The sequence below is a fragment of the Chiroxiphia lanceolata genome, chromosome 16 (genome assembly GCF_009829145.1).
Source record: "Chiroxiphia lanceolata isolate bChiLan1 chromosome 16, bChiLan1.pri, whole genome shotgun sequence".
NCBI classification, from domain to species: domain Eukaryota; kingdom Metazoa; phylum Chordata; class Aves; order Passeriformes; family Pipridae; genus Chiroxiphia; species Chiroxiphia lanceolata.
Window position 1 is genome coordinate 12,860,978 of NC_045652.1, and position 16,593 is coordinate 12,877,570.

The window sequence follows — 16,593 nt, forward strand, 5'->3', positions numbered from 1 at the left end:
TGTCAGGTGTTCACAGCCCTGTGGTCCTGAATGTGTATTAATGACCTGCCTGCTGCTGCACAGCAACTGCAACTTGGGTGCCTTTTTGGGTTTTTTGCCCTTCTTTTTCTTTTTCTTTTATGTAAGAAATATTTTGAAAAGCTCTTACTGCTCTTAGAATATAAAAAGGCGACTTAGTCACCACTGGAGATTATTTGCAGCCTCCAGAGTGCTGTGGATTGTTGCTACATAATTACTGCAGCCCTTGGAGGTGATGCTGTTAAGTGGAAGATTTGCAAAAGTAAGCATTTACTGTAGACTTTCTACGGTATTAATAGAAAACTCATTTAATAAGAAGTATTCTCTGTTTCTTTGACTGAAATGAACCCTCTCATCCTTTCTTTGTTCGTGTAGGTTCTTGGGGTTTTTTTAGTTCTCTTTATCGTCTCTTTCTTCTCTGGCTTCAGTTTAGGGATGTTCTGTTTTACCATTCAGACCTGTCTCAACTTGTTTCCCTCAAGCTTCTGCATCCGTGAGCTTTAGTACAATTTATGGAGCTTGGTTAGGACTGGGAATTTTAAGAGGTCCATAATCTTCACTACCATCTATTTTATATGTTGTTTGCTATGTGGCAGTGACCTTGATCACCAACAAGACTGAAAGGCCCATCAAGACGTGTTCAGCCACATCCTTCCGTGAAAGCAGTGCTCTGCTGGGAAGATAACAGAGGCTTCTTTCCACAGTGCAATGCAGAACTTATTACTTTGGCCTAATTTTCTTTGTGTCCTTTCTTCGTGCACAAACATAAATATGCAGCACACCAAGTCCTGGGTGAGCGAAGAACTAAAACATCTATAAATAAATCAGGCTGCTTCTCCTGAAGGGGAAAAAAATGAGTGAATGAAACCTAATTTTCTATTTGAAGTACTTGGGGTATGTGAGATACTTTGGGCTATGGTGCTTATCAAGTGCTTTGACAGTGTCTGTGGCTGTAACTTGTATACAGAACTCGTAAGGGATCTGTTTAAAAAAGATTAAAGGAAATAGCTCTTTACACAGTGGGTTGAGAGCTTCTGGAATTTGTTGCCACAGCAGTCTGTGGGAGTAGATAATGTCAGCAGGTTGAAAAAAGATAGGGCATCTTCATGGTTATCGGGTCTGTAAATAGACACTGAAGGGAATAACTGCCCATGTATCCTCTCATATCCTTCAGCCCTTGGCTGTGGATACCAGGACGAGGGAATCGGGCACAGGTACTGCCCTTTGTGGCAGGGTTGAAACACCAGAGTAACTGTGCACGGTGCTAGGGAATTACAGCAGGGAGCCTTGCCTGAGCTGCCCTGGGAATCTCCACAGTGAAGCCCAGCAACCTTCTCCCATTCTCCACGCTCCTCCTGTGTCTCATCCATGACCCACAGATGCTGCCACGTTCCAGGGTCCCAGGTCAGGCTCTGGCCTTTCACTTGTGCTTTATTGGCGTCCTTTTAAGCCCTGATTCATCTTCATTTAATCTCCAGGAAGCTGCATGGAAAGCAATGCTCAATTCTCATCACCATTTAGTCCCTTCTAACACTGCCGGAGCTGAGGGACCATGTTGGGCAACATGTTGTGATTAATTAATACAAAGGATTGCACATGGAAAAGTCTGGTCTAAGTGCAGAGCAGCAGATGAGGTTAAAACACTTTTATTCTTTGACTTTGTTCTTGTTTCTCTGTCTTCATTTCCGTGGCATTTTGCCTCCATTGAGACTTATTTAGTATGCATCAGTTCCTGCAAGTTATTATCAAGGCTATTTTTCATTTTCTTATATTACTACTTGATACTTTCGTATTGTGGCAGCAAAATTGAACAGGGTATTACCGCTCTCATGGTGTTTTTCTGGAATAGATCTTATCACAGGACCCAGTAAAGTCCCAACAGGTACAAGGAAACTTGGCTAACTTGGCTGTGTTTTCTCCTTACAAATAACTAGTGCCTTGTCATGTAAGAAATTAGTATTAACTGGTTAGTATGTGCTCAACAGCATTTGTGCTTCCACTGCTGTGATGACATACATTGTAAAAGAGGTTATATTTATTTATTTATATATGTATGTATAGTCTGATTTGTGTTCCTTCTTACCTTTCCCTTGTACAGGTTGGTGTGCTGGGTGATGAGGAAGAATGGGTGAGTCTTCATGAGGTGGAGAATGAACCTGATGCTCAGATGCTGGAGGTACCAAACCTTACTCCTTACACTCATTACAGGTAAGAACAGCAGGTAATTAACTGCAACATAAAAAAAAAAATGTGAATAAATAGCAGCATGGAACAGCTTTCCTAATCAGAAACAGCTGGCTGGGTTTTATAATCTGAACAAAAGGGAAAAAGGTTTTCTGTTTTCATAGTTAATACTTAAAATTGCTAATCTGATGTTGTTAATTGTATTTTGCATACAGTGCATTTCATAACATTAAAAAGGAAGTTCAAGTGCACAGTGAAATGTTTTTAGGAGTAACTGCTGCCCTGTGACTTCCTTCCTCTGAAGGGAACACCAGTGTAACATCAACCAGTGACAAATCAATTGTAGTTAAGCTGGTGCAAACCTGTAATTACATATTTACATCAGTTTAAACATCATTTTATTGATTTAACTTAATTTGGTAACATCAGTTGGATGAAACCTTTGTTTATAAGAATTTACCAAGTTTAATAGATATACAGAGTGCTTAAAGTGATTGAAGTGGATCTGCACTATGGGTGCACCCCAGTTAAACAAGATTGATTTTTAAATCAATTCAATCCAAGCCATGCATTGCTGTACTATAGACAAGACTGGAGAATTTGAGGTACTCAATCCTAATGAAAAATACTTCCATGAACCAGCTTGCTAATGTAAAGACTGGTTGCAAGGAGATCTAGTGGAAAGTGTTAAATCAGCTTACTAGAAACTTGTCCATTTTGTGCTGGCTGAAGGGCCTATTAACTAACCCATGTGCTGTTGTAAGCTGGTAGTAGGTGCAACCAGGTAGAGCTCATATAATTTACAACTGATCCAGTGCTGGCTAATTTTCTTCTCTTTGTCACAAACGTAAGAACACACTGAGTTTCTCACTAACTCTCCACTGAAGTGTTTTAAACCTCATCTTCCAGAGCTAAACGTTTCACTAAGAGCTCTTTGAAAATTTTTTTGAACTTGACCAGAGATTTCTGGTGCAGAGGTTTAGGAAAATTTATCTTCAGGTTAAGAGGATTTTGCTGTCCTCATAAAGGTGGATCCTTAAGGCTGAAAGCAGTAAAGTGCAAGTTGTACCAGAGTTCAAAGTTCATTGTCCATGAAGAGTAAGGAAGACTTGCACACCCAGCCAGGTGTATGGAGGAATGTCTTTGGGATAGAAAGTAATGAGGAAGTATATGAGAGATTTGGGGGAATTAGTTTTTTTCTGGTTTTAAAATTTTTGGTTTAATCTTATTCCTGTATCTCGTTTCTCTCTTGTCTTCATTAAATTCTGGAGGGATCCAAATTATGCTGAGATCTTTCACACATCCAGTTCTTCTCTGAGAGGAGAATTGTATTTCGGTTTTTTCATTGTAAAGCATCTCCTTGAATTTTGCCTGGTTCTTTTCCTCTCATGCAGGCGCAGATAGGAGCTTTTTTGAGTTTGCTTCAGCACTCAGCAATTTTATACAGATTTTTGAAACCTAGAAAGTTGTTGCCAAATGGATTTGTTGTCTCCTGGTCAGCTTTAGTCATTGCCCACTGAGGAAAGACACCGTGAGAGCTGATTATCAGACCCATCTTTACAGGCCATCTTCTTTTCTATATTTCGGGCTAATGCTTGAGTATGAAATCAGGACAGTATTTGTTTAATATGTTTCCTTTAGTGCAATTTGCAGGGAGATAAGAGCAGGTAAATAAACACTGCTGTGTTAACTAGCTTATCCTTTTCCCAGGCTCAGTCGTTAGGTCTAAAAATTAAGTGTTTAGCGTGTATGAACAGGTCAAGTTTATGTGCAAGTGCTGGGTACTTCCAATTGCTTATGACTGGTGAGAGTATCTGAAATGTACAGCACATCTTAATTACTTGGTGCTGCCTGTAAAAGAGATTTCCCTAAATCTTTTGTGACCCAATAGGGGATTTCTATTGTGGGAGAGACGGTTTCAAGCAGACAGGGTATTTTTTAAAGATGCATATCCATATTAAATAACTTAATCTTTCTTGTGCAGGAAGGCTGAATATGCAGCACAGGGATAAATCAGCCTCTTTCAGTGAGTAATTGAGGGGAAATGTTATCACTAGAATATTCTTTATATTGACAGGGAATGAGACTATCCAAAGTTTGATATTTTAATACCTTTCTGAATGTATTGTATAAGCATCGCAAGAGAAAATCACTTACTGCCAGCATAAGCTCATCAGGCCTGGTATAATTAACATAAATTTCTCACACAAATACCTAAGTTTCTAATAGACCCTAAGCTAATCTCATTTTCATTTTTTAAATACCTGAGAGAATCTGAGAGCAGTTACCATAAAGCTTTCAGCGGCGAATACAAAGGGGACCTGCGTGCAACGACCTTTGTGGAACGTTTTTAGAGAGCCCTAATTTGTATTCTCCCATCTTTTCCCCCGTCCTGGAAATGGGAAATGGTTGGCTGAGGTCTTACAAGCACACGCTGCGTCTCTGCTCCCTCTCCAGGTTCCGGATGAGGCAGGTGAACGTGGTGGGTCCCGGCCCCCTGAGCCAGCCCTCCAGGGTCATCCAGACGCTGCAGGCCCCTCCAGACGTGTCCCCTGGGAGCGTCACCGTGCGCACGGCCAGCGAGACCAGCCTGTGGCTGCGATGGGTGGTGAGCAGCACGGGGGGGACAGGGATGGAGGGGAGCCGGGTACCGGGGCTTGGGATGCGGCTGCTTCCCCCCGGGGTCAGGCCAGCACTCCAGAGTGCCTCCTGCTTGCATCCAGCACGAGGACTAACAGCAAAATTATTTCCTTTCTCTGAATAGTCGGAAATCTGAGACTTACCTTAAGAGCCTTATTAATCAAATAAATTGCCTACTGCCTACCGCTATTTCTGCCACCTCATCAGGGGAATGGGTGCCTGTGTGTGAAACCTCGACTTTGAGGCTCTCCAGTACCACCCTCTGGGTCAACACGTGGGGCAGGAATGTAACACTTGAGCCAATTTGCAGCTTTCCAGGGCTCGGTTGTTTGCTCTGTACAAAACGGTCCCCAGAAGGTGCATCCTGGCCGTTGGCAGCCGTCCCGTGGTACTGAGAGCTGGGGTCCAACAGCAGCAAAGCTGGCACGTTACACCCCTGTAGGAAGATTGTGTTTATTTGAAAGGGTAGGGAATTGTGTGATAAAATGCAGAAATGAATGATTAATGGGGAAGATGCTGTGGTTGCTGACATCCTTTTACCCCTTTGGCTGTCTCAGTTACCTGCAGAGCTGCCACGTTGGGATTTACTTGGCAATTAACCTGCTCCAGAATGGTTTTTCTTCACCCCTGTTAGGCAGAATTTTCCACTGGGGTTACTGTGGTGTGAAGTTGATGAAGCACAGGTTTCCTTTTGCCCAAATGTTAGCTTTTCCATGCATAAACTCATTATGGCTGGAAGTCAAAATCAGGCTGGAAGCAAGAGGGCTTTTCTCCTGCTCAGAAAGGAATAATTCCAGTTTCTCAGCAGGACGCTGCACTTAATTCTGAACCTTGCAAGACCAAAATATCAGACTTGAAGGTGTCACCTCACCATCCATAGAAGAGCCATTGCAGTTCCTTTGATAGGACACATGTAACTCTCTGGTGGCTTTTGTGTGTGAATAACATGCCCACATTGTTACACCTCTGGTATTGTATCCAGACCTACATATCTCCCATCAAAATTAACTCAAGGTTGTTTTAGGAGACAACCTTGACTTTAAAACATTTAAAAGGGACTTTAAAGGCATTAAGATTGTGCTACCTGGAAGGCTGTTTTTCTTTAGTCAAACTGTGCAGGGTTCAGGAGGAACAGCAACCACGTTTAAAAATGACCTGATAAACCATTTCCATGCTTAATAACATCAATATTTGAAAGTGTTCAATCTCTTTTATTTCAAGACCTGCAGGTGAATTTGTGTCCCCCTGGGAGCTGGGAATTCCTCCCTTCCTACAGAATAAGGGTCACGTTTCTAGCCCTGCTTGCCTGCAGGGTACAGTCTTTTAAGCTGTGAAATGTTAATGTGTATCCAGCTTTCCCAGTGAATCAGAACTGAATCTCAGCCATCCGTGGCATCATGTAGTTAGTTTTACAGCAGAAAAACTCTAAACTTCGTGAAGTAGGCTAATTATTTCATATTTTAATCTCTGAAATTGCTTGGGGAGTTAGAATACTAGAATGAATCTCTACTGATAAATGAGTAGGCAGAGAGTCAGTAAAAAAAAAAAAAAAAGAAATAAAGTACGATAAATGAATTTGTCACATGCTTCAGCAATTTATCATTCATTTCCATAATTAATCACAAAGCTCTGAAATATATTATATTCGTATCATCTCTGTTGATACACCCACAGCAAATGGCTTGGTTTTGTGAGCATATCTGTTTGGCTCAAAATGAAGGTAAAAATTAAAAGAAAATTTCAGGCAGCGCAGAAATGAAACATAAAACAGAAAATCAACCTCTTGATCTTTTTTTGCCTTCCTATGGCCTTTCATGAGTCCGGGCAGCCTTGGACTATAGTTTGGAAAGCCCTGAAAATGTGTTCTGATAGGAATCCTGTGTTTCTCTTTGTCGTTTCCAGCCCCTCCCTGACACGCAGTACAACGGCAACCCAGAGTCGGTGGGGTACAGGATCAAGTTCTGGCGTGTGGACCTGCAGTCCCCTGTCCTCATGAAGGTCATTAATGACAGACTGGAGAGGGAGTACACGGTTGAAGACCTGGAGGAGTGGACAGAGTACGAGCTGCAGATCCAGGCCTTCAACGCCATCGGGGCAGGGCCGTGGAGCGAAGTCGTGAGGGGCCGAACCCGGGAGTCTGGTGAGTGAAAGCACCGAATCTTCTGGGCCAGGCACACCTGAGAATTCACTGCTTTTCTGCCCTTTTGTTCAGCTTTTAATTAATTTTTTTTGGTTTGGTGTGGTGGTGTTGTTGTTGGGTGGGTTTTTTTTGCTTGCTGATCCATTAAATCAAAAGTGAAATTAAAAAACCCCAATCTCTAGATGCACTAAAGGCGAAAAGACATATAGATAAACATTTGGAGGAGTTATTTATTTTTCATTCCTGCCCTGCTGCCATGCACAAACCTGCAGATTATTCATTTAAAGCAAACAAAACAACCTCTCCCCATTCCTGCCCCAGTTTGGCAGCAGTATGGACAACACAAGAAGCTTGTATACAGATTTCTCTGGTTGAGTTGCTTTCTCCTGCCTCCTCTTCCTCCCCAATACCCCATTGCCCCTAATCTTCCCTCTTTCCTCTGAGGCAGATTTTCTCACAGCTGTGGTTACCTGAAGTTTCATTTCAAGCATCAAATATTTCTAGAAGGGCACAAGTCACTTCAGAGAGATGATTACACAGACAGAAATGAAATAATTATCTGAGATTTTGATGGCACGTTTTCAAACCTGCCTTCCAAAATTGTGTGTACAAGGCTTTATAGATATAACCTGCTTATAGACTTAGAGCACAAGGACTGTATTGTCAAGTTGAATTGCCCAGGCAAGCACAGAGACTTCAAATATCAGAAGGAAACTGTCACTCTCAGGAAACAGTAAATTGCTGTTTGCTCAAGTAGCAACAATAAAGGCAGATGTTGAAAAGCTGCTCTCTAGCAGTTGACTTCCACAAAACCTATTTCCAAACCTGCCCTATGTGCATCTGGGAAATTAAAATTTATATTTCAAGTAAGTAACAAAGTAGGTGACATATATGGTTTAAAAGTTTAATAGTGACAGCTCTTTATGACCCGTATTTGTGCAAGACTCAACACCAATATTTTTTCTTGTTATTTTTTCCAATTTTTCTTCATTAAAAAAGTTTTGGGATTTAATCCTATGCGTACCCTACCCTTACATATGCATGTCTGTGCACTGGGTACCACGCAGTGTTACTTGGTGGGAAGCATGAACACTCACGGCAGGGTTTGGTCTGCTGGTTCAGATAACTCCCCTTTGAACTAGCCAGGGAGAAGGCTAAACAAAGTCATCCCCCTCCATTAAAGTGCAGCTTTTTGGGAAGTGGTAATTGGAAAGCTGTTGCCAGAGGTATTTTAAACAAGGCTTGTGCTGGAGTTAGAGATAGCACGACCCAGGCAAAACAGTTCTGAAGTGTTCTGTGTCATAATAAAAAGATATCTCATCCTCCACTTTCTCCTTTCCGCTGCTCTTCAAACACTTCTTTTGAAATGTAGTAAATGCTGAGATTAAGTCATTTCATAAAACCTTAGGATTACAGCGCTCCTGCTCAGCATCTAAAGATCAGAGGTTACTCGTGGATTTGGCATTTTCTCTGGCAGTATTAAGAGAAGGTTGACTTGAAACTGATTGTAGGAGGCACACACAGAAACCGGGATCAAAATAGCACAAAGCTGTGATTTGGGCGTAAGGACTCATTTGGTTTTTTCCAAGTGTTTTCTTTGATACTGACATCTGATTCCCTGCACAGAGCAAGTCAGGGCTCAGACTTTTGGCTGTATCTTCTTAGATTTAGAATATACAAGACACGCTGGCATAGCAGCAGGCTATATGAGAGCACTTCAGGGAATCTGGAATTAACCTGTATGCCCAGTCAAATGGGGTTAAAATGCAAATAAAAGATATTTAAAGCCAGAGAGAAAGGTCAAAGCACTTTTAGGTCTGTCTTCTGAACTATAAGAAAAATTCTGTTTATCGCTTATGTTTTCAAAGCGCTTCAAAAGCAGGTGTCCTAAATATTTCTCTTTCTGTTTTTTAGATACAGAGTCAGGGAAGTTGTTTTTGCTGGTGCTGTGGATTGTAAACATCCCTCACAGCTGGCCAGAGGAGCCTTGGCCAGGATTATGTGGTGGTTCATTGACAGAACTCACAGTTCTATTTGACAGTGTTCAAGGAGTTCAGGAGTTAAAGCCTGGGCACTAAACCAGGTCATGGCACCTGATGACAGTGCAGCCACTGAAGTTCAAAATCTTTATTGAAAATAAAGCTGTACTTGAGCACTTCTGTTTATTTTGGGTTGTGCAATCCCATCACTAATAGCTGAGCACACATGCCAACAATAGTGGAGTGTGTCATTACAGGTACTCACTGCTTTCTGATGCTCTTGAATATAAAACCAAAGAAAACAAAGAAACTATGAGAGAATAAATAATCCTGTAGGCTTTGGTAACCCAGGCTTGAAAAACAGTTGGAAAACCCTAAAATGAAAATCTGAGGTAGGGTTGCAAGCAGCTGAAGATGGAGGGAGATTAATTAGAATTTTTAAACAGGATGGGTTTTATCAATCCAAAATGTTTTTTGTAACGTTAGAAATTAAATAGCTCATTAAATTTTACAGTGTAAAATAACTGCAGAGTAACAAGCTCAGGTTCCACTCAATAAATTGACAACAGTTGTAGGAAAATATAGAGAAAGGAAGAAAATACAAAGACATCTGATGTATTAGAACAACCTTGGCAGGGCTGCTTCCTCTTACAGACCCTCTTGTTCTCAAAAAAATTCATCTCCAATACACCTAACCCAGCGCCTTAATGGATTTTTGTGCTCTTAATATTCAGCTGCATGAATGTGTATACTCTTCTTACAGGATGAGCTACTCTAGGAGCATGGTCACACATCCATGGCAAGGATCAATCTCCTGGTGCTTTGGAGACTGACCTTCACGAAGCACTTACTGTGCCGTGATGAAGCATCGCCTGCTAATTCAGATGTGGTCCAATGTCACTGTGGGAATTTGTCAGTTAATACAAGCTGAGAATTTGGCCTGCAATGTCTAATTTTATGGGCAAAATGGATGTGTGCTGTAGCTGTGCTACTTTTGCCACATACCTTGCTGGAAGTTTGCACTTCTTGGTTGACGTCAGAGGTACAATATGCCGCTCTAATTTTTGCTTGCAAAAAGAGTGAGGGATGTGCAGCGAAAACGAGCTGCAAAAATGGAGAGAACCACTGCATCCCACTCTGTAGCTTTCTTAGAAAGCCAGAATACAGGCTAGCTTATTAAAAGCTGCTTTTGGCCCAGTTAGAGACATAAAACGACATAATTTGCTATACATCAAATGTGGCTATGTCAGATGTAGAAAGAGGATGCATGATCTTAGATGCCAACATGGATAACCTTAAAACTTGAGCTCTTATTGAAGTTGCAGTGCAAAGTGCCAGTAACTCTATAATTTCCTACGTTTGATCTTCAGAAGAGCACCGTGCAGCTGGCAGTTTGCTGGATTAGCTCATCGTTTAGTTTCAGCGTTTCCGGTTCATTTTGTTAAAGCTCTGGGATTTTTTTGGACACTGTTGCTTGGCTTCTGTACTATTCTTGCAGGTTACTAATGAGAACTCAGCTTTGGAGCTTATAACAAAGTCTTCAGTGCAACAGTTAAGGAAACCAGCATTAGAGAAGGGAGCTTGCAGAGGAAAGAGGGATTATGTGCCTCACTCACTAATTAGTCTTAACAAACTATAATTTCTTTGAATTGTGGCTTCCTGAGAGAGGAGAAGGGTCGGAGAAATGAAGGTTACGTTTCAATTAATTCTTAAAGGGCCGATCAAAGTCTGTTACTTGATAAAAGGCTGGCAACAATAAGATCCATAAAATCATTTGCAGGTCCTGAATTCATCCGTCCATATTAGAATAAAATTCTCAGCGCTGATATGAGAACTGAACAGTTAAAGGACACTCAATGAACACGAGGATTTTTGCCATTTAGGCATTGGATTTAGATTCCCTTCCAGGAGAGGGGACATTTAGCTGCTCTGTCACTGGGAATTGAGCAGAGTCTGGGCTAATGAACCTTCAGACAGACCATTCTCTCCTTTGTCAGCTTTCGAGTGCCCCTGCCAGCAGCCTGATCATACACACCTCAAAGTGAGGGTGCACTCAGGGCCAGCCCGGGCACAGCCTCCACCTTCTGTGAATTCAGGACAGCTCATGGCTGCTGATCAAAGAGGAAAAGAAATATTTGTAAAATAAAGTAACTTTTTTCTCTCTTGAAAGGCTTCAAAACACATAAAATAAAAATAAATGTGGCTGGAAAGGGCTTCTTTCCTCTACACATCCTGGTTCCCTGCGACCCACCTCCACCCTTTCTCTCTCCAGAAGTGATTCATGTGGGAGTAGCTCTTTGTGAAGATCTACAGATAAAGTAATGGCAGCTATCCAAAGACATTCATGGCTCCTGGCAATCTATTTTCCTTAAACATAATTATATCCTTGTGGGGGATAAATCTAGCAAAAGATTTAAGAAAAAAAAAAGTCACTTCAGTGTTGGAGGGGGAAAAAAAATTGGATTTTAGTCTGCTGCAGTGTTGTGTGATGGTGCTCTGTTTCTCATGTCCCAAATAATTGGTAACAGAGAAATTGTTTCAGAAATTACTATCTCTCCTGTTAACCTTGAGTGCACAAGGGTGGGAGTGGTACATTTTTGGGGGGGGGGGATTTCAATTTATATTAATTCTGGTGTCATACTCATTATCTCATTCATGTTGCTAGGAGCTTCAGGAGCTCGCCTGCAAAACAGCAGGTCTGTTCTTTCATTTGGACAGCCAGGAAAGCATTCCTTTTGGCAGAGATTTGGGCTCCTTTTTGTGATAGATTCAGGACCTAATCAAGCCTTACTGTCCCTAAGTGCTTGTGTAACATAACTTGGGGAATGTTCTCTTGAGGTCTGACAGGTGTATCAGGCTTTAGAAAAGATTGTACCCTTCAGATGTTGGAAATGCCACGGGGAAAGAATGCAAAAGGGCAGCATAAAATGTGAACTCTTAAAAATAGCCTCAAATCCTGCTTGCATAACGTGACATGCTATTAGGCTTGCCTACAAAAGCCTGCAGTTGTGTGGTTCTGCAGCTCTCCGAGTTTTAATGGCATGGGGAAAATGCAAGTTTGCTCTTCTCTGGAGTCAGGGAAAATTACAGTGTTCCTGTGCCATCAGTTGTAATGATGTTTCTGGTTTCATAAGAGCCGATTTTGCAACATAAATGAAAGAGGCATCTCTCATTGACACCGTATGAATCCCTGAAAATACACCTCGTGTTAATGTATCCGTCTGTAATTGATGTATTGCAAATGTTGAGCTCTCTCACATCATCAAGAGGCTCAGAGGTTAAAGAACTTCTTACTGAACTGGGAGTGCAATCCAGTGGGGGAAATTATTGCTAGCTCCAGACAAGATGCTATAATTTCCTTTCAGATAATATAGGAAGCCAGGATGGCGTAAAACTTCTTGTTAAAACAGATCGTGCTATAAGATAAACTCCCATTCAGAAAGATTTCCAGCTTTTGGCATAGGGAAATAAAATGTATGGGAAAGAAATACTAGGAGGTAGACTTCTGGAGAAGTCCACCAATTTAAACTTGGTTCTAATTACTGCAAATATATAGAGCTTGAAATTTATTCTTAGCTGTCAATATTTACTGTCTGTCTGTAGACACTGAAAAGTATTAAATGTTTAGCTCTTTACAAACATTGTCATTTCTGAGATGAACTGGCAAGAAATTGTGAGACAGGCTGAAATATAAAGATGATATAGAATGAATACAAGAGGAGAAGGGGTTGTCTAGAACGTATTCCAGTCCTTTTGGGTCTGAATACTCTTCTGTGGGAGTCTGGGGGAATCCTAAGCAGATGGAGCAGAATGATCTGATCTGTCTTACCTATTTCTGCTCTTTGGTAATGCCGTGTTATTCCAGTTCCCTCTGCTCCTCCTGAGAATGTCACTGCTGAAGCTGTAAGTTCCACCCAGATCCTGCTGACGTGGGCTGCAGTCCCCGAGTCTGAGCAGAATGGTCTCATCCTGGGGTACAAGGTATGGAGTTTCACATTTTTTTGATTTTTAATGCATTAACAGGAAATGATTTTGTTGTATTTGTTATATAATATTCACCTGCTGCATGTTCATATTATTCAAAAGTCAACTGGAGAAGATACAGAAAATGTGTTGTCTTTGAAAGGAGTGAGAGGTGAATATAATCTCATTTTACACTGTGTGAAAAGGAGGATTCTAAAATGTGTGTCCCTCTCTCCAGTCCTCGTGCAACAATCTCCTTCCTTCTGTATTTCGTCCGCGTTTATCCTGCAGATACTTTTCAAAGCAAAAGATTTGGACTCTGAGCCAAAGAGCCAGACAGTGAGAGGGAACCACACCCAGTCTGTCCTGCTCTCTGGCCTGCGGAAATTCGTCCTCTACGAGATCCAGGTGTTGGCCTTCACTCGGATTGGGGATGGAGTCCCCAGCTCTCCTGCAGTGATAGAGAGAACCAAGGATGATGGTGAGTTCCAAGGTCACCAAAACAACCAATTTTATTTGGTCCAGCCTTTTACCACTGCTTTCTTTTAGTGGTGCAAGTGTAGCTGACAACTACTCTAAGGCTGCTTGGATTTTGGGGGGATTTTTTTTCCGGCTTTGATCCCAAAGGACTTCAGCCATGCATAGGACAGCTCAGCACTATTCCATTGGTCGTGGGCTCCTTCCCTGCAGCTAGTGAAGAGGAAAAAACTTACAAAATTGAACTCTGAAGCTTGGTGTAGATAATTTCTATTGAAAACAACTTTAGAGCCCAATTATAAATTCCTGTTGAAGTTCAATCATGCTAAAAAAATAAAAAAGAGTGCTGCAATTGAAAGCAATAAACAAATCCAGGTCTGACTGGACTGAAGGAGAAAGATGGCATTTGCAACTTCAGTAATCCATTCTCCTTTTTTTTCCCCAAAAAAGAATAAGACATTGACCCTGGAAGATGATCATACCAGCTTCCTTTTGCAGCTGCCTCCAGCACTTTCCATAAGCTCAGAGGCTTCCCAGTGCAGTTGGATGTATTGAAGGAACCAAGCAAGCCCCTTGCCCCAGTGCTCCCTGGGCACACTGGTGTGGTGGGAGCATTCCTGGTGATGGAATTCTACAGAAATTTAGTTCAGTACTTAAAATATTTTTACCTTTGTGGATGCTAAAACTAGTTTTAGTTTCATTACCTTTTCAGGAATAAATAGATTCATATCAGTGTGAGAGGCTTCTATTTAAGTCTCTCTCTTTTTCATTGAAATTTTTCTCAATAGTAAAGGAATAGACATTGGTTTCTACTAGCAACTTCATTAAGGTACTCTGGTTGAACTGAAAACATTCCCACATCTGGCTTAACAAAACATTTTCTGTGCAGGGAAGAAAGGAGTAGGAGCATGAAGGGACAAGAACAGGGACAGCAGCTCCTTGACATTTTTTTAGCCTTTTTTTTAGCATACTGCCTGTGTGGGGACCTGGCTTCTCTATGAAAGGAAAAATTAGAGAAATTACTGTTAGCAGAACTCTTCAGGGAGAGAAAAAGCACTCCATGAAATGTACATATTGGGCTGTAATGAGAAATACTTAGAACTGTTTGTTTTGGATAACCCCATTATAGCAGTTCCCTCCTTAAGTGCATGTTGGCAAATGAAACAAATTGTTCTTCCATCTCCATACCCCTGACATAAATATGTTGTGTCTCCTCTGGGCTCGACTTAATTAAAAGTATCACCAGGAGTAATGCAGGTGGAATTTGTGCTGAAGGGGAAATTTCGTGGATGCTAATGTATGAATTAGCATCTCCTCACCTTGTGGACCCGGGCTGGTCAGCACAGCCTGTGTTAATGTGCGTCTCACCTGCCTCGGATTCTCCTGCTCACACCGAAGTGTTTAAGATGCAAATGTTATGTCAGGAAGCAGTTCAAAGCCAGTGCTGATGACACAGAGAGGGGATATTATTCAATTCCAACAGGTATGAAGTGGATTAAGCTATATAATTCTGTAAAGGCAACTCAGTGACTTGCTTCGTAATATGTTCTCAGCTACACCAATGGTGATGCTGCTGTGAGAAAAATCATTCAGGGTTCAGAGCTCCTGGTGCAGTAGAAAAACACTGTAGGGTGCACTGATTCTGTGTCATGTTTGGTATCCCTGGGTGTTGGAGATGTGAGCCATGGACAGGACTCCTCAGAATAAATTTGTATTATGTACATGCATAGGTGCTCCCAACCATTTACTTACTGGGGTGGGCTGTAATTCTGTACAGGGTGAGCAGAACACTTGTAACCCCTCTGACATGCAATCCTTGCTGCCATGATCTCTGCTTTTCTTTCCAGCCCCTGGCCCCCCTGTGAGGCTGGTGTTCCCCGAGGTGAGGCTGACATCCGTGCGGATTGTTTGGCAGCCACCGGAGGAGCCCAATGGAATCATTCTGGGTAAGATGGGGCAGCAAACCCTGGGCTGGGAGGAGAGGGCTGGAGACCAGAGCAAGCTGCAGCCGTTGAGTTTTCCTTCCCCTTGCACATAAGCAAATCTGTGGCCTAAAGAAAAGAAAATACGTCAGTGTCAGCTGCGAGACTGTGGTGAGGAGAAAAGTCTGTGTGGCTCCATGGTTTGTGTTTTCTTGAGCCAGAATTTGGTATCGTTCAGGCACTGTGTTTGAATGTCATCCCTCTTCCCAGCTGCATTTGGGTTGGTAACCTGTTTGGCTGATGGTTGGGTAAACTGCCTGGAGACCTGGATTTTCCCCACCCTTGCTGGGCATGCCTGATGTTTCAGTATCATGTGTGCTTCCTTTTTATTGCTTCCTTTGGATAATACTGTCTGACAGGTCACAAGGAGTTAAATCATATTTGGCTTTTCATCAAGGACATGAGAGGCAGCAAGGCACGACAGGAATTTGTGAAAAACCTTCTCAGCTTCCTGCTCTCGTAACTCTTGGGTTACCTTGGCAATATGTTCACCAGTCACTACTTGTACTTAAAACATGAAGACTTTTATAATGTAAGAATCCATTGCTACCTCTAAAATTAATGTAGTTCATAGTTACCCAGGAATTTTGTGTTCTCTGCTGATGTTAAACACATTTTACCATAGTTCTAGCTGGTGAGTAAAAGATTTGTGTCTCAATTCTAAAAACAGAAGAAAAAGCTTTTGGTTTTTTATCTAGTTCTCAATCTGACAGACCTTTCTGCTTCTAATTGCACTGCCCATTCAGGTTCATGTGTAGGCTTTTAGCAATATTTCCTAAAGCCTCCCTTGCTGGGTAGAGGGCACTTGCTTTAAATGCTCCTGCATTGGTGGCATCCCTTCAATACAGGACTGGTCCTGCATTGGGCTTAAATCTTGTGTCCAGAACTCAAAGTGTTTGCTCAGGTGTGTAGTTTACCAAAGTGATCCTGGCACCTGAAGATGCAGGAAAGTCATCAAATGACATCCAAAGGCAGACACTGCAGGATTTTCTGAGCAGGAGGAAGAGTCTGTGTGAAGCTTGGCAGCAGTGAGCTGCCGGAGGTGGATCCACGCAGGGTTTCTCTGCAGCTCAAGGAAGGTTGGCTTCCAGGTTGTCTTGTGGGTTTGATTTGTTCCTTTTTTTTTTTCAGGAACTGTGTGGCCTAACTTGCTCTCAGCAGAGATTGGGATTTGAATCACAGGATGTGGTTAAGGAGAAAAAAAAAAAAT

General features: G+C 41.9%; 1 protein-coding gene across 5 annotated transcripts in view; it reads left to right on the forward strand.

Annotated features, from left to right (window-relative positions):
* The window catches only part of SDK1 (sidekick cell adhesion molecule 1), a 396,182-nt gene that overhangs the window by 308,130 nt on the left and 71,459 nt on the right, over positions 1-16,593 (forward strand). For all 5 annotated transcript variants that reach the window (XM_032703881.1, XM_032703884.1, XM_032703882.1 and 2 more), the window contains 6 exons: positions 2,117-2,226; positions 4,660-4,810; positions 6,745-6,982; positions 12,827-12,942; positions 13,216-13,405; positions 15,249-15,347. In XM_032703881.1, the coding sequence (XP_032559772.1) occupies positions 2,117-2,226; positions 4,660-4,810; positions 6,745-6,982; positions 12,827-12,942; positions 13,216-13,405; positions 15,249-15,347 (904 nt within the window). The remainder of the gene's footprint in view (positions 1-2,116; positions 2,227-4,659; positions 4,811-6,744; positions 6,983-12,826; positions 12,943-13,215; positions 13,406-15,248; positions 15,348-16,593) is intronic.